Raw genomic sequence first — 27351 nt, forward strand, 5'->3', positions numbered from 1 at the left:
AACCTCGTTGGCTATTGTACCATGTGACTGCTTCGTGCTTCTGATTTTGCCGCAAGGTTTGACAGCAATATAAACCCGTCAGGCAGTAGCTACTTTCAAAATGTGTTCCTTTGATAGACTTGCGATAAGCTCAGAGTTTAGATAAAGATTTTATAGCTTGTTTACGAGAGTGCAGAGAGTGTTTATAGCATTTCTAGTTTGGAGAGAAGAGCAACTTCATTCCCTGGAAACCTAAAAAAAAAAAAAAAAAAAAAAACACTGGGTGCCTGCTGCTAAACTAGTGGGCCAGCGGTTTGTGTACTAGACTCACGTCGGGATGATGTCCGTGTGGGTTCAATCCTAGGACTGGACTGACAGAACCTAACTAATATTACAACAGATATTAGATTTGTTCAAAAACACTAAAATAGCCAATCCTTCGAAGTCAAAAACACACAAAAAATGTAAATACAATCCAAATATATTTCTTATGCGTCAAACAGAAAGTGTAACTACCGTCAAACATGATGTACTACTCAATTGACATCATGTCTGAACTTTATGATTAAAATATTCCATATTTCAACCACTTGCTAAGTTGCAAGGCTCAACTTGTAAATAATTGAGCGTGTAAATTATGTAAATTATGCAGGCGAGTCAAACTCCTGCTATTAAAGCCATACTTGGGAACTTTACTTCTTAACATCGCCGGCTTGAAATGATAGACGAGCTAAAGTCCAACATCTCTGACCTTGAATTCAGTCCCTCTTAACCCTGCACATATTTTGCTTTTTTTGTTTGATTATTTGAAATCTTTGTCATATACGTTTGTGATTTAATATTAACAATGGTTCGCCAATTCTCACACAAATGACAGTGAAAACGTGAAGAGACGTATTACGCTTCACCCCCAATTTAAATTGGTTCACAGGTGTCAATAACGGGCGGTTAAAAGTTCTCAGACATTTTTATGACAAAATATACAGAGCGCAAGAAAATCAAAGACACATTGAGTACACACCACTAACACAGACAGTCGCACACACCCCCCCCCCACACCCACGCACAGAGAGAAACGCATACGGACACTCCCAATTCCCCAACCCTATTATTTTTACAATTACTATAGCTTCATCCCCTCATGCTGTAATGTAATTACAGACAGATTTGTGATCTTGATATTAGTCCTGTGTGTGTGCGTGTGTGTGTGTGTGTGTGTGTGGGTGTGAGTGCTCAGTCTCTGTATGCGCTTGGCTGTCACCTCACACAACCTTCCCTCCTCCCCCCTCCAGTTGCAGGAGTCAGACACATTCCGACTCCGACCCGCCTTAAATTCCCGCCCACCCGAGCCACGAGCCACCTTTAAACGTCGCCCTGTTTCCAGCCTGCCCCCATCCCCCCGCCCAAAAAGTGAGCGGGAGACAGTTTCCATGGCAACCCCCAGTCTCCAAGCTGAGAGCTCGGTCTTGTCTCTATTTCCTGCTGCTTAAATACACAATGTGACTGTGTGTGTGCGCCTACTAGTTGGTGTTTACACTGTGTGTGTTCATGACAAAAAAAAAACAAAAAAACACTCACTCATCGTATGTTTGCCTTTTGTACAAGTGTCAGTGTGTCTTTGGGTAATGCTGCGCATTTGCGTCACTCTTGAAATCAGTGTGCAATTGTGATCCCTTATCTTATCTCACGCACAATGTCTTCTCCATTAACAAGCATTGACATTCAACCACCCCAAGAGAATTCTCTCTCTCTCTCTCTCTCTCTCTCTCCCCCTCCCTCCCTCCCTCCCTCCCTCCCTCCCTCCCTCCCTCCCTCCCTCCCTCCTCTCTCTCTCTCTCTCTCTCTCTCTCTCTCTCTCTCTCTCTCTCTCTCTCTCTCTCTCTCTCTCTACAGTATCTCTTAGCTAGCTAGCTGGCTAGCTAGAAGTAGAGTCATAAGACAGTGCAATACAAGTCATTATACCCATTTCAATGTCATTTTTCTCAACTTTCTACTGTCTTGATAAAGAAGAGATAAATGAGAAAATATTGATAATGTAACAAACTAATCAAAGCAAATGGCTCACAAAGCACAACGCATATGCTAATTTTTAGCTAACTAGCATTTAGTTATCAACAGCAGCTATAGTAGTCCCAGCCCTTTCTCGAAAGCTAGCAAGATAGTTTGTTGATTAGAAAGCTAGTTATCTTGAATTAGCTCGCTAGCTTTTAACTACAAAATGTGAATAATTTATTTTTTTTTTGGGCGGTAGGGCGGTCACAATTCCATGATTAAACATTTGACTCCATATTGTGTCTCCCTAACCACCATCCATATTTCAATCAATTTATCTAGTAGCGCTAGTAGTAGCCTTGTCACAAACTCTACCTCTGGTCATAAAGGTAACAAAACTAGAGGGAGCAGTGGCTCATTTCCATGAGACAGGGTCGCCATCACAATTCCTTCCCAGATGCACAGGGTTAACTAATCGGTCGACTCAAGCTCCTGACTAGGCCATTATGTACATTGAATTACAAGCGTGGACGGAACAAATTACTCTTAAGTCACGGAGCCGCTGTATATACTTTGTGACATTCTTGTTTGGTGGTGAGATTTTCCGGATGTAAAGTATGTGCCTTGGCTTAATAAAAGTTGGGAAAGTGCAGTACAGCACATACTGTATGAAATGTGTCTGAATGGCGCCCTGGATGGTCCAACATCATTTCACATTAGGGGTTCGGATGTGGCCACTACAAAACCGTCACCATCATTTTGAGGCAATTATGTTAAGGCACAACAACTTCTTGTACATATTGTTGTAGCCCCTATCAAAAGTTCTGTTTCACATCAAAGCAAGGCCAAAATATGGCGGCAAGGTCATTGTAGGGCAAGTAATGCGGAAAAAATATTTTAGCAATGGTGCGACTGCAATCACTTCGGATCAGCAAAAGACACTTGGGGACTGTTTTGGGATGAAAAGCGGGCAGTGACTCACAAGTCTGCAAACAAATCTGTGAGAAAATAATTGCTATGTTTCAAAGGCAATGTTCCCCAGAGAACAGCAGTTGGTACTTTCGATATTTCACTCCCTGCGGTGTGTCATAATTTGAACTGAAACTTGTGCCGGTAGCTGATAGTTGGGCCCCAAGTGAGCGCAACATTACTTTGGCCGCAGTATGTCTTCTCATATGTAATCTCAGAGCAAAAAAGTCCAAAAGCAGCACTTTCATTTGTTAAGCACGTTATAATATTAGCTCTGAGTTGCATCACTTACTCATTCTTTTTTTTTTAATCCATTCCTCCTTTTGTCTTTGTTTCCTTTGAGCTCTGTCACTCTACTTAAGAAAGTATGCATCTTAAAAAAAAAAAATCTGTATTAACTCTACATATTAGCTTTGATATATCCGCTATAAAGAATTTCAAATTTTCTAGTGCTGTTCGGATGTCTCTTCATTCACCACCCTGCTTTCGTCAAGAGGTTTTTATGGAAGGAATTTTCTCAGAGGTACAAAATGTTCACTTTGATTGTCTTGGCGTAATTTAGGAAAACAATAGCTATCCCCCCATGTTGCCGTCAAAAGTGCTCGCCTGTGCCATGAATCATTTCTGTTTTCCTTACAAGCAATTTACCTCATTTAACATCTTTCCCACCGACAAACTACGTCCGTTATCATCCAAAGCCGATGCGCAAAATATCCCATCTGCGGGACTTTCTGATTTCACATTGTTAATAAAAACAATTAAAGATGCTCAGAATGAGTGTCGACAAAATAATGGACATATTTACAGACACGAGGAGGGAACATCCCCAACCAGTCGACGACTTGTCTGACCGCGCGCTGCGGCTATTCTGACGACAATAGCGGCAGCTGAGTGCGGTCATGTCAATAGGAGGCAAAAAAAAAAAATGCTTGTGACCTATCATACCGGGGGTGTGCAAACTTTTTGATTGGTGGGCCACAATGGGTTCTAAAATTTGATAGAGGCCTCAGACCAGGAGCAGTTGGATGGAGTATTTTGGTAACCTCACCTCATCTGAGAAAAAAAATACTTTTAAATGAAAATGAACAAAAGGATTACAACAAAATATGTCTTTGACACACCACAATATTTAGAAAATAAAAAATTAACAAGGTTTATTCATTTAATTTTTTTCAAGTTCGGCGGGCCTGATTAAAACCTTGAACGGGCCGCATGTGGCCCCCGGGCCGTAGTTTGCCCACATCTGTATCATACACATGTTCACAAAAAGTGATTTTATACAATAAGAGTCCAGTTTGTGGTTCTCTGTGACTTTCAGTGGGTAAAAGTAGCTTACCGAAGATAAAAGCTTGGAAACAGCTGGTCTTCACTTTAAAAAAAAAAAAAGTATCGCACCGGCGTCAAAAATGAACCGCTGTATTCCTGCCGACTACTGTCCCAACATATTGATGTTCCCGTGACAGTCTTATTTGCAGAATTTCAAGTTGAGCTTCTCAGCCACCACTTTTCCTCCCTCTCATCCCCCCCTGACTCAGTCACCGTCAGGCGCTGACGTGGTGGCCTCAGAGAAACTACGCGTCGCTAATCCGGGACGTGAGGTTATATTGACGGCGGTGCAGGGATTGAAGGCTTTATCAAAGGCAGAAGTCGCAGCAACAAGCGCGCCGTGGTTTGAAACGCCGAGAGGAGATATGAGCCCGTGTCACCTATCAGGAGGAGACTCCTGACGAGCCTTTGAACTCCACCAAGTCTGCCACATCGTACATATATACAGACGATATATAAATATAAATGTGTGTGCGGCAGGCGCGTGAGTTTTGCTCACACGCATCGACGCAAACAATCGTCTCCTCAAATCACCCTGAACGCGAGCTCGGGAGGCCTGAGAAAAGGGAATCGGGAATGAGGTTACAGTGTGACACTGCAAAAAAAAAAAAGGCTGCAACAAAAACAAATCCGTGACATAAAGGGAGCAGCGACTGAAGATACCAAAGCACAACTTCCAAGAGTGATTTTCCCTTTTCTTTTTTTTTTTTTGTCTTCATCACGGGTGGGGCCTTCAAGGCAAACGGGTAGTTTGCAAAGCGCGTCGTCAAGCTGCTCATGCGTTGTTTTATTCCCTCTCCTTGTCTACATCTATATTTTATCGGCCCATACTTCATGCGCAAAAATGTGACCCAAAACAAGGAAGAGATTGACTTGACATCGGCACTCAGCACACAGTCGGGATCATTTTTTTTTTTTTTTTTTTAATGTAAGTGCGCCGACACCACAGTTATTCGCACGTGGGTTAATTATTCAAAACAAGACAAAAACATTAAGAAGGACTGGAAAATGGACTTTTTAATTGCTTGTATCTAAACAGCTGGGCCTCCACAATGCCCCGCTGACCAAAAGAGTGTGAAATTAAACAAGCAAGTAAAGCTTTTCTTATCTCCCTCTTTCTGAAAACGTGTCTGAAAATGAGCGAGTACGTCGACACTTCTGCCCCGATGTTACAGAGGGCCAATTTATAGTACAAGCACTCACATTCTACTTTTCCCACACCGGTGACATGACATGGGGAAGCTGACAGAATCACAAGATATTTTCAAGTGTTTGGCCATCGGACTACATCGTCTGAATGAGTATTAATTTATGATTTTCGCGTCAATCTTTTTATATTTTTGTTATCTATCCTCACATTAAATGCTTTGCAAATCCACGCAGACACTTAATCAGTGGCGGGCCGTGAATTTCACACCAAGGCCTCAGTGAAGTTCTACTTAGTCCGACTTGAATAAATATCCAACATAACATCATTTATGACACTACGGCTGGAGGAATAATTTACAGACACACACTTACGCACTACTGAGTGTCGGCCGACCTCCAGAGCTTCTCCTGAAAAGTCTGTCTGAAAATGGCCTTGCAAGTATAACTGTAATCAAATCCACACTTTTCCCTCCTTCGGCTATCGTGGGTTGAAAAAGCAAAAATATATTTTAGATTTTCAAACAGTCTCCGTGTAAGACTGTCTAGTGTGGATTTTGCGATCTGATTGGCTATCGCAACTGTCTATCAATTCTAAGAGCCCGTTCACTCACAGCAAAGACACTGGCACTGCCGAATCTGAAGGCGTGCTATGAAATCTGTCTGGTAACAAAAGCTAGCTGAATTCTGATTGGATAAAAACTCCAACCCTCAAAAAAAAAAAAACACTGGGATATAATATGACATATACATACACATATATATATATATATATATATATATATATATATATATATATATATATATATATATATATATATATATATATATATATATATGTATATATATGAAAACAATCTATAGTAAATATGATCATGATTTCTCGACTTTTCGTTATGTAAGGTCAGCAGAGAAGGCCTTGACCGCCCACCACGACACTTAAAATATATCACTGGACTTTATTCGAGACGAGGCATCTTGATTACAATAAATTAACGACATGGTTTATTATTTGCTTGAATTCACTTAAGGATGAGGAGAAGAACAGGCAGAGATTATTCTGGCGAAGTAGAGAGAGCAAACCAAGTAACGAGACGAAGAGCGCAGCACACCAGCTACCAAGCCAAAGTCGTGTCCTAAACAGTTAAAAGTGCCCAAATTTGGCTCTGAAAAAAAAAAAAGAGCCTTGAAAAAGAAAAGTGGTACAAAATTTTGGACTCACTTTATACTGTCAATATGTATGTTGAGGAGCTGCTGCATCAAAAAAAATTGGAAATAATAAATTAAGGTGATGCTATGCTTAAGTTTTACGATTACAATCCTTTTCTTCTTTGCTGTGGCTCGTCATTCTTCATAAGATTTGTTTTTGCTTGTAAGTCAATGCAAAAATAAATAAAACTCGGTTGTATCTCAAAGCAGCACGGCTTTTCCCAATAAAATGACTGTTTGCTTTATATTACATCCCGCTGTAGAAATAAAGTTGTATCGCATTGTATCCTGTGTTTTACAGAGGCTTTTCCTGTAAAAGTTTAATTATGGCTTGGTTTGACATGACATGGAAATAAATTGTAGCGTTGAGCAAATACATGCAATTTTAATGACCGTATGCATCATTGCTGCCGAAATTGTGCCGAAATGCACTGTTGCACAAAGTAAAAAGAGCGCCATGGTGGAAATGGAGAACAATATGCGAATGAGCCCGTGCAGGGTGCTGGATTATTGCTGCCGCGCATGCCTACTCCATCCAAGCGGCTGTTTTCCCTGATAAAAAATAATGTTTCCTGGCTTCCGCTGCTGGAAGGCACTCGCTCCAGAGGATGTGCTCTCTCATCCAGGAGCTTCATAAATGTTTGTTTGCTTTTTTGGCAGTTGCGGCGCTCCCTTCCCCAGATACAACACAGAGCCAGACTACAGGAGAGGACTACTCTGCAGACTCGGCGAGGCACAGACTGATAGTTCCGGTCTGTGGTGGGTGGTCTGGGCCAGGAAGGCCTTCGTTGCACTGACCGACACGTACAACCTGAATTCCTAAACAGTCTTAGGGTTTATCATGTGCACTCTTTCGCTATATTTCATTGCGATTATTTATGGTAATGTTTTAACTTGCTAATGCACTCAGGGACATTTATGATTTTTGATCAATTGTAACATTGATAAAATCATACTATTTACCACTAGATATATTTGACTTGAATGCATGTGTAAAAATAATGGGCCACATTTGAGGAACGTGGATTTGCACCTTGACAAGCATCCAGGTTCAGTTCTACCAACCCAGCAAGCTTGTGATCCAAGCCTCGCCTCAGCCACCGAACGAACGTCTGCTGTGGTTACGAAACAAGCCACTCAAAAAGCCACAGTGACTACTTGAAGAAACACTGACTGGGCTGAATTTTAGCCAAAAGCCAGACAACCAAAACTTGAGCAATAAGGAATAGGAAACAAACTGTAATGTCATGTTTTTTGTTTGTGTATGCATTACAGTTGGAATCAAAAGATGTCCACAATGGCCACCAGACAGACGGAAATACTGTTCACGGACGTCTGGACTTGCTGTCTCTCTTGGAGAGGATAAAGAATATATCACAGCGTACAGCTAGTTGAAGGTCTAAATGTGTTGCTGCCCCGTTTGTGTTCAAACTACAGCTTCTTAAAAGGTTGTATAGTGTACGCCGGGTGTGGGCAAACTACGGCCCGGGGTCCACATGCGGCCCGTTAAACGTTTTAATCCAGCCCGCCAAACTTGAAAAAATTAAATGAATAAACCTTGTTAATGTTTTATTTTCTAAATAGTCTGGTGTGTCAAAGACATATTTTCTTCTAATGCTTTTTTTCATTTTCATTTAAAATTGAATGTATTTTTTTTCTCGGATGAGGTGAGGTTACCAAAACAACTCCATCCATCTGCTCCTGGTTCGGCCCCTCGGTCAAATTTTAGAACCCATTGTGGCCCGCCAGTCAAAAGGTTTGTCTACCCCTGGTGTACGCATTACTTATTATTCGTTAGCGTTTAGATACTCAAAAGTGAAGACTAATTTACACAAAAGCATTACCACTGGTCGCTGTCCGTCAATAATCTGTCGACTCGCGAAGGTTCTACAGGGTCAAATGTCATCATTGATTTCTTCGGACTGACGAGGCGGCAGTCATTGGCAAATGGAGCGGTTAAGCCTGTAAACAGTCTAATTGAACTCACTTTTGCTAGATTACAGATCGGAAAGCTCTGAGGTGTGTTAGATTCCTTTCTGTCTTTCTTACTTCTTCCCTGCAAAAGTCCGCTGACTGACAGACGCAAATGAAACCGCGGCAAGCAAGTCACAGCGCCACGTCAGTCACAGAAAGGCGTGAACTGATTTAAAAATCCATTAACAGAGACACAAAGAACTTGATCATTGGCCCTTGATAGGAAAGAAAAAAAAAAAAAAAAGGGAAGCGATGGGCAATTTTATTTTTGCAGGTGAAAAGTAATCTTTGAGGCGATAGGTGAAGAACGTCAGCTATGACAACAGTATGCGCTGTGTGTCGAACGGAAGTTAGATTGTGTTTGTGCAGAGACCATACTTGGAATTCTGGGCACGCTTTGGCTCTTTACCAGGCAGGGACGAGGGAATGACAGAAAGTGAACAAGCAAGGGAGAAGAGGAGGAGGAGCAGAATAGATGGCGGGTGATGGGGTTGCACGAGGGGTCTGTGTGTGTGCTGAGGAGCGAAGGCGGGGGGGTGATTGAGACGCGAAGAAGGAATTGATTAAGTCTGTGGAGATTCACTTCACAAGCTATGACAGGAATGGTGATGTAAGTTTACTGCGACTATCAACGGACAACGGCGTGTCTCTTTTTCTTTCGACAATTCTTTTATTTGTCCCAAAAGCACACCCACGGGTTGTGTTTGCGTATGCAGAGCAGAACCTCGAAAGCAGGAGCGGGGAAACTTTTATTCTCAAGGTCCACGTTTTTTAAATGACTTCATGGGTTTCATAATTGTCTTATATATGTAAAATATATATATGTATTTTTTTATTTATTATATTTATTTATATTTTATATTTATATATATATATATATATATATTTTTTTTTTTTTAGGTCTGACAAAATTAAAGCGTTAACTCGAGAGGAATTGAAGAAAAATTAACGCAATTAAATATTTGAACTCAGTTAACTCAAGTTTTATTTATTTCAAAAATAATTTGCATTCTTTGCAAAGCCAAATTCAAACACTCTATCATATTAGTTGAGCATCTTTTTTCTAAGAAAAATGCTTGTAAAGATGGCACTGTTTAGATCGTATTCAAGGATAAAAGAAATCCATTAGAATAGTCTTTTGATTCAAAATAATAATAATTTTACATTAATGACATGATTTTTATTCAAGTAAATATCTGTTACAAAGTTCCCAAAAAATAGTTGAAAAATGTGATTAATCATGATTAATTATGGATTTTTTTGTGATTAATTAGTAAAAAAAAAAGTCATCACTTGACACCACTAATCTATATATATTTTAATTAAATATATTATTTTCATGATAATAAACCATTTTATGAAGTAAAATTCATGTATGTACTTGAGTATTTGTGCAATGAATGTGTGGCTTGAAGGGGTGTGGTCAAGTGAGTAAAATCAGGCGGAGTCAGGTTGGCTTTGTCTTCATGTGAGTGTCTGGGCACGAGTTTTGGTTGCTTGCTAGTGTTCTCACTTTGTATTTTTGTGCTTGGCAGTTTGCCTCATTTTGAAAGTGCGGCTCTCCTTGCCCACATGTGAGGGCATTGCAGTACCTTGATGGCTCCATTTTTTTACCACTTCCCTCAAGCGACAGCTCAATTTTACTTCAAATTTTGGCTCACAACGTAAAATCGACAAAAGCCACAGCTCAAGGTTAGTTTACCATGTGATGTATTTTTGGACTCTGGGAGGAAGCTGGAGAAAACCTGACAGAGCATACGGACAAAATGCACTTGGATCATCTTGCTGTGAGACGACAGCTGCGTTGCTCTTAGAAAGCAACTCTTTCCAAAACAAGTTTACATTCTTACTACTAAAGGAATCAAATCACATGTGAGTTTTAGTGCTCGACCGGGAGGCTCACACCCGAATCAACACAAACATTTTGGGCCAAAGCGCTAAATCGACAAGCAGGTATGAAAAAGAAATCAAACACTCCCCACAAAACAACCGTCAGCTTAACTCGGACAAACACAAATACAAAAATGGAAAGATTGAAAACGTGCACGTTTGGCACTCACCGTCCTCCTTGCATTCTTCCGGAGGCTTCGCCTTCTTGGCCAGCCGAGGATCAAGCCATGAAGTGGTCTTGGTATTGTGACTGCACAGGAAGAAGAAGAAGACGGCAAGCGAGAGAAAATGGTTAGATCAAAGTAACACCAACGACCAAGATCCGAGTGAGCGAGCCTGATTAGCAAACATTAAGGTGCATCAATTATTCAATAGCAAGGTCTGGCAGTGTTGGGAAGTTTACACAACAAACCACACAGAATGCAGAGGGCGAAGAATCTAACAAGTGCAAAACAGAGGTGGCAAAAGTGCTCACACGCAGAAGTTCAAATATTACAAGCATCAAATAATAACTTTTGACATCGTTTAGGAGGTGAGGGGGGGGTGAATGGAGTGAGCGTCGTCAATTGTTTTACAGAGAAAAACAGCAAGATGTAATAATATTTCCTGAATGGAAAGACTGGGAGCCACATGTCCATTATTCCCCTTAAGGCCGTTGGGACAAAAAAAACCAAAACGTGTCAAATCAGTGCATTTTGACGAAAAAGCACACCGGGAAACTTGAAGCTATTCCTCAAAAACTGAATGAACTTTTCTCATTTTTCAGATTTCCTCCATGTGCATAACGGCTTGCTGGACGGAAGAAAGTGAAGATGAACGTATCACACTCACGAAAGACCGCCGCTTTTGGACTAATCACCGCCAATGGCATAGTCGGCATCTCCGTCGGCTTTTGCGGCGTGTTCTTCGGTCATTTTCCGGTCCGACGTGCCGACGCCGGATTGGTGCGTAGGGGCCTTGCCCTCACCAGTATGTATAAAATGTTTGCTTCGGCTTTTGAGTCAGGTGACGGCGCAGAATGACTAGCTTGCTAGCTAACGTTAGCGCTTCAACATATCGTCGATTTTAGCATTAAGACAGCATGTCTGTGCCATTCAACCAGTGCTTCTCCAGAAAACAATTCTCGCCCCAACTATAAATAAACGCATTTTTGTTGCAAAACAAACCGACACCGTAGAGTTAATACTCGCTGTGGAAAATGGGCAAGGAGAGCGCCACTGCCAACTACTGGAGTGGACGTGCAATTACACTCTATTGTAGAACGACGGTAAAAAAAAGCACGTCACACGCGCTCAGTGACATCATTTTTGGAGGGGGTCTAATTGCATTAAATCCAAATTGGCCACTCGTGGTGGAACTTCAGCCTTAGACTGAGCAGGTGTGCTGAATATTGATTGTTGCCATGGAGTGTATAGCGTTACACGATGACATTTTTAAAAGCATCTATTCAAAGTGAAGTACCAACCCTTTATTGTGTATGCTGGCAACCCACAGTTCAAACTCTTGGTTGCCACGACAACCGTTATGGCGAGGGATCTTCCCATCCTCGTACAGCAGCTTCAGCCACTCGTTTTTTTCCACCACTTTGTCTCAGAGGGGGACTTAGACTGGCTGTCGATATTTCTATTGCTTCCTCACCAAAATCGTCACGTGAGACCGCCACTTTCCACTTTGGACTCTTGAGCTCCTCAGCCAGAAGGTTTGACACTTGGACTACTTCATCCTGCAGCATGTTTTTTTTTTTTTTTTTTTACTCCTCTACCGACTTGAGTGAAATCCCCAGCTGGGGAATTCAGTTTTTTTTTTTTTACACTTGCCTGGCAGTCTGGCGGAACGCTGTGGTGGATTTCGACAAGGTTTTACAATTTCCAGCTCATGAACTTTTAGGAGAAACTCCCCAAACTCGCATATCTCGATGTCAAGCCTTCCCACTGAAGGCTGAAGTGGATCTAATGTGACTGCACAATTGTGGTGAATACAGTGCGACACAAGAATGACCAAATGCCGCTGTCAGAGAGTTCTTGTTTAAAATGTTTACTATTTTTGTTGCAGTAGTACACAAAGGAAATACGAAATAGGAATGTAACGATTAATCGAAAATCGATTTAAAGTCGATTTAAATTGCTTGAAATCTGCGTCAATATAAAAAAAATAATGAAATGTTGATCACAAAAGGATTTGTAATGAGATCAGTCACTATTAATTATTCATTTATTTTCATGTTTAGTTTTGACAAAAGAAATTGTTAAACAGTCCAAATTATTATTTTTTTTTGTAAAGGTTTTTTTTAAGTTGACGCTCACGGCTACATCCCCCGGGGTGAGACGGTGTTATGTAGGAGTTGTAACTGGAGCACACTGTGCCTTTATGATAAAAATCATCTCTCAGGTGTGGGAAAAAAAAAATAGAAAATGAAAGCATTCATGGTTTTTGTCTTACTCGATGAAGTAGACCTCCCCCTTCTCCGTGTACGCCATCTCCCAGTTGTCAGGCAGAGGGCCCAGCTCTTCCTCGTCCACGTCGGGGACTTTGTTGGGGGACTTGTCTGGAGATTTGGGTGCATCCTCCGCCTCGGTGGGAGCCTCGCTAGTGGCTGCCGCTTGGCTGCAGGTCTCCACGGCAACCTCTCCGGATGCATCGGTGCTCTTGTCCTCGTGCTCGCTGGATTCTGCACAGGATGAACCGTTGCATTAGATTTTGGTCAGATTATAATCATTTATTATCAGAGTGAATAATATGAATGAATAAAGATTAAAAACAGACCAATTAAATGGAAATAAATTTGAATCCTCGTTAAGAACTATGCTACTTTACCATTTATTACCATTTCTTTTACAAAACCTTGGTACAGGAAAAAAAAACATCTAAACAAATGGATTTTTCTTTTCTTATGAAGCCCAATGTATAACCGACCCTTTCACCCCCCCCCCCCCCAGTCCAGATTGTATCCCACCCCTGACCCAAAGTCATCTTGGATGCTTTAGAAAATGGATGAAAGTGTTCCCATTTTTGCTCCATGAAAAAAAAACAGAAAAAGAAAAAAAAAATGATGTGGTCCTTTCATCTTACCTCATCCTCCATGAAGGAGGAAGTGAAAACTCATCGCGTTTGATAAGACTTCTGTGCGTGTGCGTGTGTGTGTGCTCTATTCTAGTCATTTCTTGCAAATACTTGGAAATGCCAGTCTGACTCTTCTTTTTTTTGGGGGGGGGGGGGGCAAACACGCACATATGCAGACCTGGACTCACACTGCACACTACACACGGCATGCATGATGAGTCAATGCAGCCGAGCTGTGAACCCCCAGGAGGGAAAGAGGAGAGAGAGAGAGAGAGAGAGAGAGAGCGAGAGAGAAAGAGAGAGAGAGAGAGAGAGAGAGAGAGAGAGAGAGAGAGAGAGAGAGAGAGCGAGAGGGCTCTGAGGACAGCAAACATGAGGAGCACACGGCACGTCAGAAAGAGAGAAACCGGCAAAGACAGAGACTTTCAGGGTCAGGGAGTGAGTCAGAAACACAAGGAACGGATTTAGAGAGTGACAATAGATGCCACCAGCTCTTTTTTTTTCAACATCACACACAACACATGGGTGGCTTTGGGGGGTGACTATGACCATCACTGCGCCATTATTTATGATGCTTTCACCGAAAGCGCTGTAGCAAAGCGTGGCGGAATTAAACTCACTCATGGAAAAAAGTACTCACAAGTACTCATTCAACTCCTGTCAAAAAGTAAAATTAAAAAAGAACACACATTCTGAAATGGACTTAAGTACAGAGAAGATCCCCAACTAAACTCCAGTAATTGTTGTTGTTCCTACAAAGCTACTCGATTATGAAAAGAATATTAATCACGATTATTTTAGTAATAATTTAAATCAAGATTATTTAAAAAAAAAAATTGGGTGGCGGTAAAAAAATAAAAAATAAATAAATTATATATATATATATATATATATATAAATGGAAACAATATTAAGACATTTATTTTATTTAAAAATCAAAAAAGGTGCAAGGTGCAATTTGTGTATAGTTTCCATGTATAAAGAAACATAAATTGTCATAGAACTATAGAACTATTAAACATTTTTAACAGAACAGTCAAGTTTTGAACTCAAGTATACTCCCTATAGTATTAAACATTGTGTGATATTTTAAAAATGTTTAAAAAAATATGTGAGAGCGTGCGTGCGCGTGCACTGAGTTACAAGTGTGAGTTCCAAAGAAAACTGTTTGCTGCTGAAATGGGATGGAATGAACAACCAATACGACATTCCTTTCACCGCTGTGGTTAAAGTCGCTGGACCGAGAGGTGTGTGAGCATAACGGTTCGGAGTGGAGGTCAGTGACAGGTAACTGTGTGCAAAGCTCACACGGGTATATTTCACTGTCTAATAAAGCTGCCGGTCGAAGATCTCAACGCTTGTATGAACCCAGAAAAACATTAAAAAAAAGTCATGTTTTTGAATAATTAAGGGATACAAATATAACAAATGTTAGCTATTTTTAATACGATTAATCAATTAACAAAACTAAATAAATAAAAAAAAAATCAACAAATTAATTCAGAAGTTGCAGCTCTAAGATTTAAAATTTAATTTCAAAGATTTCAATTTAAAATTTCACAACGAATCCATATAATGGCGATCGCACGCATAAAACCTTGATCAGATCACATTATTTAATATATCCAAAACGCTTTACTTCACCAGTGGGTAACCTTTAAAAGTATTGAATTTGAAGTATTGAATCCACAAAACCAAAAATGAGTTATCCAAACAAAATCTGGAAAAAAAAAAACCTCATTCAACACCAAATAGCTAAAAATATAGCTAACTACACATCACAGATATTGTAGACCATACTAAACCCCAAAATTTTTGTTAACCCGACTATCAGTTGTCACCCTGAGATCGTCCATATAAAATCCACTTTTTTTCTTAATCGGTAGACGCAACCATTTTCTTATTCAAGGGGGGGTGGCGTGGTAGTTCAGTCTAAACAGCTGATTAAAATGTTTTTCAAATATAATAAATAAAATATATCAAATATGTCTGTTTTATATTGAATGCAAGTCTTTCAGCATCCCCGTCAACTGATGCGGAGCCTTTTGCCACTCCGCTGCAGGAGAAAAAAAAAAAAAAACTGCACGCAGGGATCACTGGAGGTCGTTTCTGTCAAAGGCCAGATGTAGACGCGGAAACAGCACGACACATGAGGAGGCTAAACACGATGACATGCTGCGACGAGCCAGGCCGACTGAGGAGGAGTCGGAGGAGGAGGGGGACGAGAGGTCAGGAAAAACAAAAAAGAGGAGCGGACGAGATGGGCGTCGTATTAATAGAAAGCAAGCAGCAAGGCCAGTGGAGGCACAAATGACACTCAGAACAATGATAATAGAGAAGCCATCAAGGTGCCTTTGAGGCTCGTGTTATATAAGTTTATGGACCCGGAGCAGAGGCATCGACCCCGACTCGAGCGTGTTAATGTTGGCAACGAGCGGTCCGGGTGCAGTCGGCGGGCCGGATTTATGGACAAGCAGAAGAGGGAAAGTAAACTCCGTATTTATCCCATCTTGCGAACGGAATGCAACCGCTCGTTTATATTAAATTACAAATGTGTGCTCGTGAGCAACAACCCATGGGACAGTTTGGGGCTCCCAATAGAATTTACTCTCTGCCTAAATTTGATGCGGTGGAATATTTTTCGCGGGAATAGAAGAAGAAAATTCAGAAATGAATTGGAAAAAAACAAAACAAAAAAAAACATCCATGTCTCTGATGTGTTAAATATACTGAAGAATATATATTCTTCATAGACTATTTGGGTTTTATTTATTAAGAATAAGAACGAAAAGAAGAGATAATATTTCCTGTGAGTAACGTCTTTGCTCTGTATGCATTGTTGCTCCATGTGTTGAAGTAGCAAGTTTTCAATTATGGTTACAAGCATGCTAATTTCTGTTAGCCCATCTGTGGCATTTCACACTCTACATCAGCTTTAAGCTATTTCAATAAACAATGTTTGCTTTAGTTTTTTTTTATGTCTCAATGATACAGTAAACTTCAACTAGGAGGAACAAAAAGCTTGATGCAAGCACGCTTGTCCTCTTCATCGGAAAAGTATGATGAGTCGCTCTTTTCTTGACTTTAATAAGTTTAAGAATGTGGTTAAAAGGGTCAAACTAAAGTGATTTATTTATTTATTTTGTAAGATTATCTTTTTATCGCGGCATTTCACAGGCGCTTATTGAATCTCCCCAATCAACGGGGTTTTCACTGTCTCATTATCTGGCATCTTTTGTGTCATCCTACCTGGCGTGATGGCCACTCCGTTGCCGTTGACGACGGGGCTCTCCTCTTCCTCCTCCTCGGGCGGCTCCAGGCTGGCGCGCTGCTCCATGTTGCTGACCGACTGGTTCCTCTTCCTCTTGCCCTGGGCACTGGGCCGGGCTCCGGGCAGAAGGGCCTCACTCACATTAAGAGGAGGGGCTGCTGGGGACGGTTCTGCTGGTGGCTTGGGTGTGCCGTAGAAGTTATCTGCCGAAAAATGTTTAATTGTATGTCAAAAGATTCATTTCATTGAAGCAATTAAAAGTGAAGCACTGAATGTAAATGTATTTGTCGTAATTTGACATTTTTATCAAATCAATTTTTTTTTTTTTGCAACATTGCGACTTTAAAATATCTTGTGTTATAACAACGTTATTCTTGCAACATTATGATGTTATGACAATTATTCTGGTAACACGGGGAAGCGACCTCGTAACTTTGCGGGTGTGTTCTTTAATATCGTGACATGATCTTAAAACTTTCTTAGCAACTCTATTATCGGAATATTATGACATCATCTCTATCAGACGATTATGATTTCATGTGGTAAATTCACACCTTTTAATTGTATCATTCTGACTGTGATTCTAGAGGCATCCTGAATTTGACGTTTTTCCACATAAAATCCAGTTATTTTTGGATTTGTGCTATTCACAATAAAACACTTTACCAATCATTTGTTGAGATAAATACAAAAGAAAAAATATATATAAATGGGAAATATTTTGCATCATTTTTCAAATCCTCAAAAATGATACAACCCAGCCCATGCACTACCCATCTATTTAGTTTTGTGGATTTATTTTTATTTTTTTGCACGGTTCTGGAAAGTGTATGCATTGATTGAATTATGTCGTAATAGTGCCCTGAGACTTTTTAATACGTGTAAGAGAATGACATGTCACAGCAAACAGCTTGAAAAAAAAAAAAGCTGTGAAAGGAGCAGCGTAAATACAAATGAATAGGAAATGTGAAACAACCACGGAGCAATTGCTACTCAACTCAACTGTATTTATAGAACACTAAAAACAACCACCGCTGCATACAAAATATTTTATACGGAGCAAAATTAGTCAGACAGCAAAGAAAAACTAATTAATAACATAAAAATAGTAAAACACACAAAAAATATAGATTTTCTTGCTGAATCGAAAGCCAAAGGATAAAGCTACTGCCGCGTCGCCTTTCCGTTGAGTCACGAGACCTGTGGAACACATTAGTGGCTACAAAGGAATCAATTCCAGGAACAAATGTGCACCTGTTCTGTGATAAAACACTGTGCACGTGTTAACATACTCTAACTCTCTTTAACATCGTCATAGAACAGTAGTTGAAGTGGAGAGCAAAAAAGCAAAGTATGAAAGGTCCATTGGGTATCTTATATACACAACTCAGAAAAAGTTAGGAATATGAGGCCTTGGGGGTGAAGCTTCACGATAAACCTAACACCCTGAACTAGTTACCAGCCAATTGCAGTCGGGCCACCGTACCGCCCCTTTACAGATTATATTGCTTAATATTTGCTTATGTATTTGGGTTTTTTTTTTAAATCACATAATGATATCAAATAAAAAAACAATAATTAATTAATAAACAGTAAATGGGGAAATGTCAAAACGTTTTAATGCAAAATAAAATTTTAGCCGATGATTCGATTAATCGATTTTTAAAAAAAAATATTCGATAGTGACAGCTATAACATTCACCATTCACTTCATTAAAGATATTTTTTCAGTGCCTTGGAAAAGTATTTACCTTCTTCTTAAATTCTTGTTTGGTTGTTTTTCATATTTCCCTGACTTAAATATTTAACATCACCGTTGCTACAATCTGCTGATGAAACAATAGTGAGGCTTCAGACATGAGGTTCTCAGTAAAAAGTGGCCTAGAAAACAGCTGTCCATAAAAGTGAGTCATCACTTTATAACGACAGGAAAAAAATGAATATGGCTTTAGCAAAACGGAAGCTAGCACGATGTTGAAAAGAAATGACTCAGCTACAAAAAAAGAAAAGTGGATTTCTTCAAAAAGAACCAATAAAAGCTGTATCACGACCGTCGGATGTATACCTGCCCTGTTCCATCATTTATTAGTTATCCTCTAAAGTCGTCATGGCATGAGAAGCGAAACAAAATATTCTCACAGCCCGACAGCTTCCGACCACACAGCGATGAACATCAGAGGCCTCCAGCCTTTGTACCACATCTGCTACCAAAAAAAACAAAAAAAAACACGCACACTCACACACGCGCGAACGAACGCACGCGCACACCACAATGACGACTCAGCCTGCTCTCGCACACCTGCTTTGAAGCCTGACTGTCCCTTGGGGCAAAGCGGTAGCATTTGTTGGGGAGCGGGAACCTGCTGTTGCATTCAAAGACACTGGGAAAAAAAATCTGGTGGAAGATGAGAAATTGCTCACTGCATGCTCACCAGAGAGCCTGCTGCTAAACCTATCAGAGATCTGCTAGTAAATGTTTCTTTGCAATTTTGTTTTTTTGCAATTTTCTCTCTCAAATTTCTCTCACCCTCACTCTTCACACTCAATGATAACAAAATTGGCATATTCGTTAGCCAGTCACCTCTCCCCCCCCTCGTCTCTCTCTCCCTCTCTCTCGCTCTCTCTCTCTCGCCCATTTCTCTCTATCTCGCGCTCTCTCTCTCCGGGGAATCCTGCAGGATGGGAGTCATCTATCGTATCACTCTCTAGTGCGCATGCTTCAAAATGCATGCACTTTGAAGCGAGGTCATTGCATTCTATTAGTTCACCACTAGATGGCACTAGCCTCGTCTTGCGTTGTGCGTTTACGTTAAGCAAGTGGACTTTCGTATAAAACAGATGTATATGGTTGTTTTAAATAAACAAGGCTTAATTATTATTCTTTTTTGTTTAGTTTGACAGTAAACTTCAACTAAGAATGGCACTAAACAGCTTGAAGCAGGAATTTTGGTCTCACAATCTGCCAAACTACGGTTCACAAGTCTAAGCGAAGAAATTGGTCGAGCGACAGCTTGTACTTGGAAAAAACCCTAAGTCTGGTCTATTTTTATTTCTTCAATTTATTATTACTGTGACCGCAACATTTCACATTATAGCCTTTAAAGCAAAAAACATTTAGTCCATATGGCCTTTGGAATAGTCTATGGCAGGTTTTCTTATATTGCTGATAGGTCTGGAACGTATTCCCCGCGATAAAACGGGACTCTCTAAACTGTTTGTTGACCATATTAAATGGTCATTTGTCCTTCCTTTGGCATTTCTTACCAATTTATTGTGAAAGAAGCCAGCGCACTCAGCCCTTGTTTGAATGCTAGCATGGGAGGAAGCAAGAGAGCGTTGGTATTGTGTTCCACTCGAAGCCAAATTGGATTTTCAGCATGTTTATCAGATTGAGGGCGAGATGGTGGGAGGGAAAGGACACGTATGTTATCGTTCAATTCTTCATGGACATTCCTCCACTCGGCCTCAAACGAGATTTTCTTTGCGATCTGTTGCACACAGGAGTCGTCTACATTGTTGCGTGAGGGAAAGGATGTTTTTCTATCAGGGAATGAATGGCTTTCTGACTGTGATGATCAATCAGGAGCGTTATAATTTTTGTAAAAGCATAATTTTCGATACAGTACAAATCTCGCATTGGCTGTAGTGAGATAGTTCAGGTGGATGTAATGTTTTGCTATGTTTCAGTATGTGTCCTTAAAAGTGGCATTTTATAGAAAATTGTTCTCTTTTGTGACCAAGTCCATAACTCAATTTACTCATATTTCAAATATTTTTCCCCAATTAAATGAATTTAAATGCCATTTATCCATCAGCTCCAAATTATAGATTATTTTGTTCACATAAAATCCAGATGTTATTATTGAAAAACTTTATCCTTATAAAACTAAAACTCCAGCCCCCCACCCCCTCCCCCCAAAAATAAAATAAATAAAAATCTGAAATTTTTATACAATTACGGCTTTATTCTCATACAATTTCATTTCCATAAAATCATGGATAAATCACTCGTCTTGTTATACTGAGATTTACTTTTGTTTTTTACATAACACATTTTCCTCATTTGTTGATGTTTCCATGCATGCACTAAATACACACAGTAACAAACTGCTGCCCCCACAAGTGAAAATGCTTCTTTTGATTTTTTTTTCTACACCCGGAAACTGTTTTTAACAGTGAAAAAAAAATGGATGTCTGATTTCCAGTTCAACTGTGTGCTCATGAGCTAGAACTCTGCCGTGTGACACACTCTTTGCTCATGTAGCCATGGCTTTTGTTTTAATTATCATTACAAATGTGCAGGGGAGGCGCACATTCTTGAATGTTCGCTTCCGGGACTATTGAAGACCATTTAGCTTTTTTTTTTTTTTTTCATTGACAAATTTTTCAATATCAAATGTGACTCATTTTACCTTGAAAATGACTGAGTACACAGCTGTCCAAAAAAGAGCCAACTTACTGCAGAGAGCAATCAGCACATGCCTCTTGAGAAGCGTGTGCGCGTGTGTGTGAGCACGCGTGTGTGTGTGTGTGCACGCAAAGACTTTGTTAAAGCGCACATGCCCACAAAGTTATTGGGCAAATGAACCAGCAAGGCCGCTCCATCTGTACATGTTTCCTTTGCAGCATAGCAAAATACATGACATGGACACATGCACGCACACACGCAATATACTTCTACATCTCTATCGGATTCGTATTAAAATTACTTTTTGCGAGTCAAATTTTCGAACAAATGCGGGTATCAAGATTAGCCCCTGGGCGCAGTTAGTGAGAGAAATGAACACATGGAACTTAGGTGAAGGAACCACTTCACCACAAGCAGACCAAGTTTTATGTTGCCCCCCTAAAGTGAATCAAGTGCATAAATTTCATGTTATTTGCTAAAAATATGAAGCAAAATTGCTAACCGACTCCGTTTTTTTAAACGTGAGACATTTACAAGATTTCTTTTTGTATCAGACCTTTTTTTTAACATAAACATGAATAATAGTTGAACAAAATAGTTCAAAACTGTCCATTAATTATTGTGTATCTCATCGCTGTCAGGCAATTTAATATTTTTTCCAGAAATCGATACTATGGATCTGTCTCCATGTTGTCTATTATTTTTCCGCATTATTAACCAAGTGAAAGTGTTGAAAGTGGTGAGAGAAAATTGACAATTGAACTGTCTGAGAAGTGCCATAAAATCTTAGAACTGTGCTCGTGACTTTTGAAAAAGAGTTTCGGGAAGATGGTGTCACCAAAGTCGTTTAACTTTTTGGCTGGTCACAAGGTCGGCATGACCGCTGATTTTTAAGTGGACAGTTAGTGCCGCATTAGTTTACAGGGGGCGCTGCCACATCAAATATGGCGGACACGCTCACAACCAGAAACATACGCTACATAGACTCTATTTGACAGAAAGGCCACGGTCAAAACGAACGGTTCAGACAATTTTCACAAACCAGCCCACCCCTTGTTACTTATCTGTACTTAAATGTTCACAATCACATTTTTTAGTGGGTCACAAACCAGTGTTCGTAGCGCTAGCTAAACCGTAAAGTTACATCGCACCATCTGTGGGTTTTGAAATGATTAATGAAGTTAGAGGTCTTTTATGTGTCTTCATTCCGTGAGGTGCAACCCACACGAATTGCCATCCTATTTTTGTCGATGTCGTCGACAAACTGATCCATTCAATCAAAAGTTTACGTCGCCACTTGATTGAAAGCGACGCGGACTGGGTTGTCAGGATGGCATTACAAGACTTGAACAATGCGGCGTTTGGTAAATAAAGCAAGATAGATTCTTTTTTTTTTTTTAAGTTTTGGAGATGGCATAATTCCTCCCAACAGCGACGCTATGCAATAATATGACCAGAAGGAAACCAACAAAAATGACTTTGACGCCACTGCACTGAACTGCCAGTGACTCAGTAAAATGAAAAAAAGAAAAACTCATTCCAAAATGAAAATGATCTCAACTAGAACTTTGTTTAAAACGGCAAAAGTGAATCACAGAGACAACTCTTTCCTGACACTCACCTTCATACGTTCCGCTCTCTAGTAAAGCTCCGCTTTGCTCCAATTCCATAAAACGTTCCACAGTCACAAAATTGTAGTCCACCCCGGGCACCTCCCCCTCCTTGGGCTGCCTGGTCGTACCTGGAGAGAGGCAGAGAGAGAGAAGATGGAAGGGTCAGGGGAGCCACTTGAGATGAAGAAAAGGCAGGAAGGCAGTGGAAACACAAGTAGCTTCACACAATAGAGAGAGAGAGAGAGAGAGAGAGAGAGAGAGAGACATCATCATTCACTTCCGTTTAGCCAACTCCAGGTTGTCTCAGTACAGTGAACCCACATTTATTGCGGGGACACCTGCTCTTATTTACAGTTCTCCAAATAAAAGTGAGGACTAGCAGGACTGGGACGGACGGATATTTAAACAGAAAGAGCTTCAACCAAACAATAACAAAGGTCCGCAAGCTAACACGAAACGCCATCGATGGGCATTAAGACTAAACAACCATCAACCAATTCTATTTGATCGATACTATTTAACGATGTTATTACTGTATGTTTATATACAGTACAAAAATATGGAGTGCTATTTTCTCTTTTAAGAGAATTTTCTTTTTTTTTTGTGTAATACTAGAACGGAATAACGGCTTTTCCATTCATTACAATGGGAAAAGATGATTTGAGATACAGTAAGAGTGTTTTAAGTTACTAGCGTGGTCACGGAACAAATAAAAGTTACCACTATAATTCTAAGCCTTCAAATAATGTCTACTTTACACACAATCAGAAACAACAACACAAATGACCTGCATATTCTCTGTTAAGTAGAACTATTGGCATTGTAGGGGACATTCCCTGTCTCTTCTAACTCTTAACTATACTGCCTGTATTCAGCAAAACCCCCAAAAAAATTTCCAAGCATAACTCAAAGCTTCTGACACAGCACATATTGTGCACACAACATTAACGTGGAGGCATTTAGGCTTGGAGCAATTAGAGGCTGCCAACGCTCCGGAGAGCGCCATCAGCGGGGCTCTGTGATGGGCCTTAATGGCAGCTTTGGGCTTAATGAGGTGCTTGTGTTTGCGCTTCAGCCAAGTCCACTTTGAGCCCAGTGAAGTCCACATGAAAGCACGGAAAGTCCACTGGGCCCAGCTATGCGTGCACAGTCAGAAGCGAAGCCCACGCCGCGAAAGGCAAGTGGATCCGATGGCGCAAGGTTTGGCATGTGTGGCATCCTGTGTGTTTGTGTGCAGGTCTAGCGAAGCAGACATCATGTCCGTTGTATGTTCATGTGTGTGCGTGTGTGTCGGTGATGGAAAGTCACAAAGTATGTACTTTTTATAATTAGACATTTTCTGACACCGCAACAAATCACACATCCCTATTGAAATGATTGTAAATGTCATTAAGTTGTTACCGCACTCACCAGCAAAAAAAAATAAATTAAAAAAACTGACATTTTATTAACTCATTTCATTTTTGTCTCCGCCTACCGAAGACGTATTTATACGTCATACACCTCTGCACTGCGAGGCCATCGTGCTAACCAGTCGGCCACCGTGCCGCAAGCTTCCCCCCCCCCTTTTTTTATCAGCATAAACACTAAGATAGTTAATAAAAGAAGGGAAATATTTTGAATGTGGAGAAGCTTTTTTTTTTTTTTTATTGTGCCAAGTTATCAACATGTGGATCGTGTATAACTAATGGACGGTAAAATGTAAATGTACTCAGAGATTGTACTTGTTTTACTTTAACTTAAGTTCAGGAGTTTATTCTGTTTATCTGCCTCCTCTGGCTTGAGCATGAGTGTGTGTACATGTGTGTGTGTGTGTGCAGACGTTTCAGTATCACATGGACAAAAGTATTGGGACACCATATCATGTAAGCTTAGTTCCCCAAGTGAGTTGCCGAGTTCTAATAGTCTAAAACGCTTTTCTCCATTCATCCAGAACGATGAGCAATATTCTGCATTTGACCTAAAAGCACGTCACAAACGCGCATGTAAAAGAGCTAACAAAAACTGCTTAGAAAAGGGCAAGCTTTTAAAAAAAGAAAGCCTGAAGAGTGATTGGGTGAAGGCTGTGTGTGTCACATCCATTTGGGCTAGTCGGCTCAAGCTGAGGTAAACAACTAAATTGACATATTGCAAAGCCTTCGCAAAGCCTGGAGTTGTCCTCTTATTATTTTTTTGATTCTGATAAAACCGCCGCGACATTCATTGCATGTTTCGCATCTTTATTGATTTGGAGATGTTTTATTCGTGTCACTCTCCTGTAGCTGAAAATTCCCCCTAGGGACATTAAACAAATTCAACACAATTCTGGAGTACAAGATGTTTCAGTTTTTTTTTTTTATTTCTCCGTGTTTCTCATTCGTTTCAGCGGCACATAAAAACGCCTTTACAAAGGCCGCTGTAATATCTGTGCAATGGAGCCGAGTACATTAAAGTTCAGCGCGTTCCCTGAAGAAAATAATAATGTATCTGTATAAGGGGACATGTGCTCCTCGGCACACTGCCTTCCAACGGGCACAACTATCGATCTGGAAGATCACAATCAAATTATTCTGCTGCCCGCACCGCAGGAGGCAGAGTGTGCTGGAATACTGATGACCCGTCCGTGGCCTCCCCTCCCACTGAGTCTTTGTGCAGACATACCAAGATAGAAAGACAAAAGCCAAGAGGAAAAAAAAAAAAATCATGATATTATATTTGGATGCAAACCTGAATGAAAAAGTTACATTTTTAAACAATTCTCCCTGAACCGGAATCCATGAGGATGCTGGGAGAAACTTCAGTGGCACTGTGGTTTGTAATAACTGCGGCTGAAGCTAACTAGGCTAATGCTACGTGGTTCTCAAAGTTTTTACACCACCTAAAAGTATTCTTGGATACAAACATAACATTTTCTATTCAAATCCCACTCTCCAAAAAAATGAAAAAACATATTCATATCACATTTAAATGCACATCTTTCTTGAGCTTACAGTGGGTATAAAAAGTCTACACACCCTTGTTCGGAATTCATTTCACCTGCCTAATGCCGCAGTTCCATCTGAACAGAAACACTCGCAATGCATGGTGATTTTTCTGCCTTCAAAGACTCAACCAATCAGGATCCCAAAAAATCCTTTTTTACAGTGTGACAATTTTACCATGTCATGAAAATCCGCCAGAAAGCCGAAATACTCTGGTAAGGTACAGCTATGGCTACATTTTAGTTAACTGATTCACTGCCAGCCCAGGAAAAATGAACGACATTTTTGGCGTCTATATCCGTCAATGGCAGCGAATGAGTACAGTAACAAAGTACTTGTACTTGTCTACTTCCCGCCACTGGAATGGGTGCTCACTCAGGCGAATTGTATAATCAGCAGTGGAGCTGCCACTTTGGGCAAGAGAGGAGGGGGGGGGGATTCAAACTAAAACAGGTAGGAGTGTATGTGTGTGAATAAGAGAACGCATAAAACCGAACAAGGAAATTCCATTTGGAAGTGAAGCCAAAATAGCTGACGGCCTGAAATAACTCAGCTGGGGCGTCAGATTTGGGGCAGGACAAAGACCTTTACTGAATAATAGAGAGGGCCATCTGAAGACTGAAGACCGAGAGCAACATTGGTTCAGCTCGCAGCGCCTCCTCCTCAACGCGAAATGTTCACGCATGAGGAATGTTTGTATAATTAAGACAGGAAGCTTGCGAACGGAGGAAGCAGTGAGGGGATGCAGCGAGGAGGGCGATGCTAAAAATAGCCTATCGATGGGCTGATTATCATAATAAAAGGTGTGGGGGAAGATTGAGTTGCTTGGAGATTTTCATAGCCGTGGGCAAAATATCGACGCGCATCCGACTTACGGCAGGATGCTGACCTAGTGGTTAAACATATACAGTTGAGAAGTCCTGGCTTTGAGTCTCGGCCCACACTTTCCTGTGTGGAGTTTGCCTGTCCTCCCAAGGCTTGTGTGGGTTTTCTCCAAATTATTTCATTCACTCAAACATTCCAAAAATATTCTAAATTTGTCCATAGGTGTGAATGTGTCTGAGAGTGCGTCCTGTGATTGTCCATCAACCAGTCCAGGGTGTACCTCGACTCTTGTCCACAGTCGGCTTGGCTTGGCCTCTGATCAGTCGCGACCCTAACAAAGTAATATTAATCGTAACAGTTGAATCAGAATCTGTCGCGCCTGCCAGAGGGCAACAGGTGTGAGCTCGGGTGAGTATTGTCTTTGACGATATCGAGAGCTGTGCTGAGGCACCGGGTGGTGTAGGGTAGCCAATTATTCTCTGCGCTGTTTTGACTGTCCTCCGGAGCTTCACTTAGTCTGCCTCAGTGCAGCCGCCGTACCAGGTAGAGACAAAGTAGGTCAGCAAGCTCTCGATGGACGAGTGGTAGAAGGCCATCAGAAGCTTCTTGTCCAGTTGGTAGACCGCAAGATATTTTCTGCCGGCCACATTTTCTGACCTACACTGACGAGCTAAATTCTAGTATTTGTTCCATGTAATTATATTCAAGTTGTCACACTGCTCTAACGCT

At 40.7% G+C, this 27351-nt stretch overlaps 1 protein-coding gene across 6 annotated transcripts in view; it reads right to left on the bottom strand.

Annotated features, from left to right (window-relative positions):
- magi2b (membrane associated guanylate kinase, WW and PDZ domain containing 2b) overlaps window positions 1-27351 on the bottom strand; it is a 101719-nt gene that overhangs the window by 37260 nt on the left and 37108 nt on the right. For all 6 annotated transcript variants that reach the window (XM_088297973.1, XM_088297974.1, XM_088297971.1 and 3 more), the window contains exons 3-6: window positions 22846-22965; window positions 16795-17019; window positions 12925-13153; window positions 10656-10735 (exon numbers count right to left, since the gene is read on the bottom strand). In XM_088297973.1, the coding sequence (XP_088154099.1) occupies window positions 10656-10735; window positions 12925-13153; window positions 16795-17019; window positions 22846-22965 (654 nt within the window). The remainder of the gene's footprint in view (window positions 1-10655; window positions 10736-12924; window positions 13154-16794; window positions 17020-22845; window positions 22966-27351) is intronic.

The sequence above is a fragment of the Idiotropiscis lumnitzeri genome, chromosome 6 (assembly GCF_059441095.1).
Source record: "Idiotropiscis lumnitzeri isolate Australia: NSW breed Sydney's pygmy pipehorse chromosome 6, RoL_Ilum_1.0, whole genome shotgun sequence".
NCBI classification, from domain to species: domain Eukaryota; kingdom Metazoa; phylum Chordata; class Actinopteri; order Syngnathiformes; family Syngnathidae; genus Idiotropiscis; species Idiotropiscis lumnitzeri.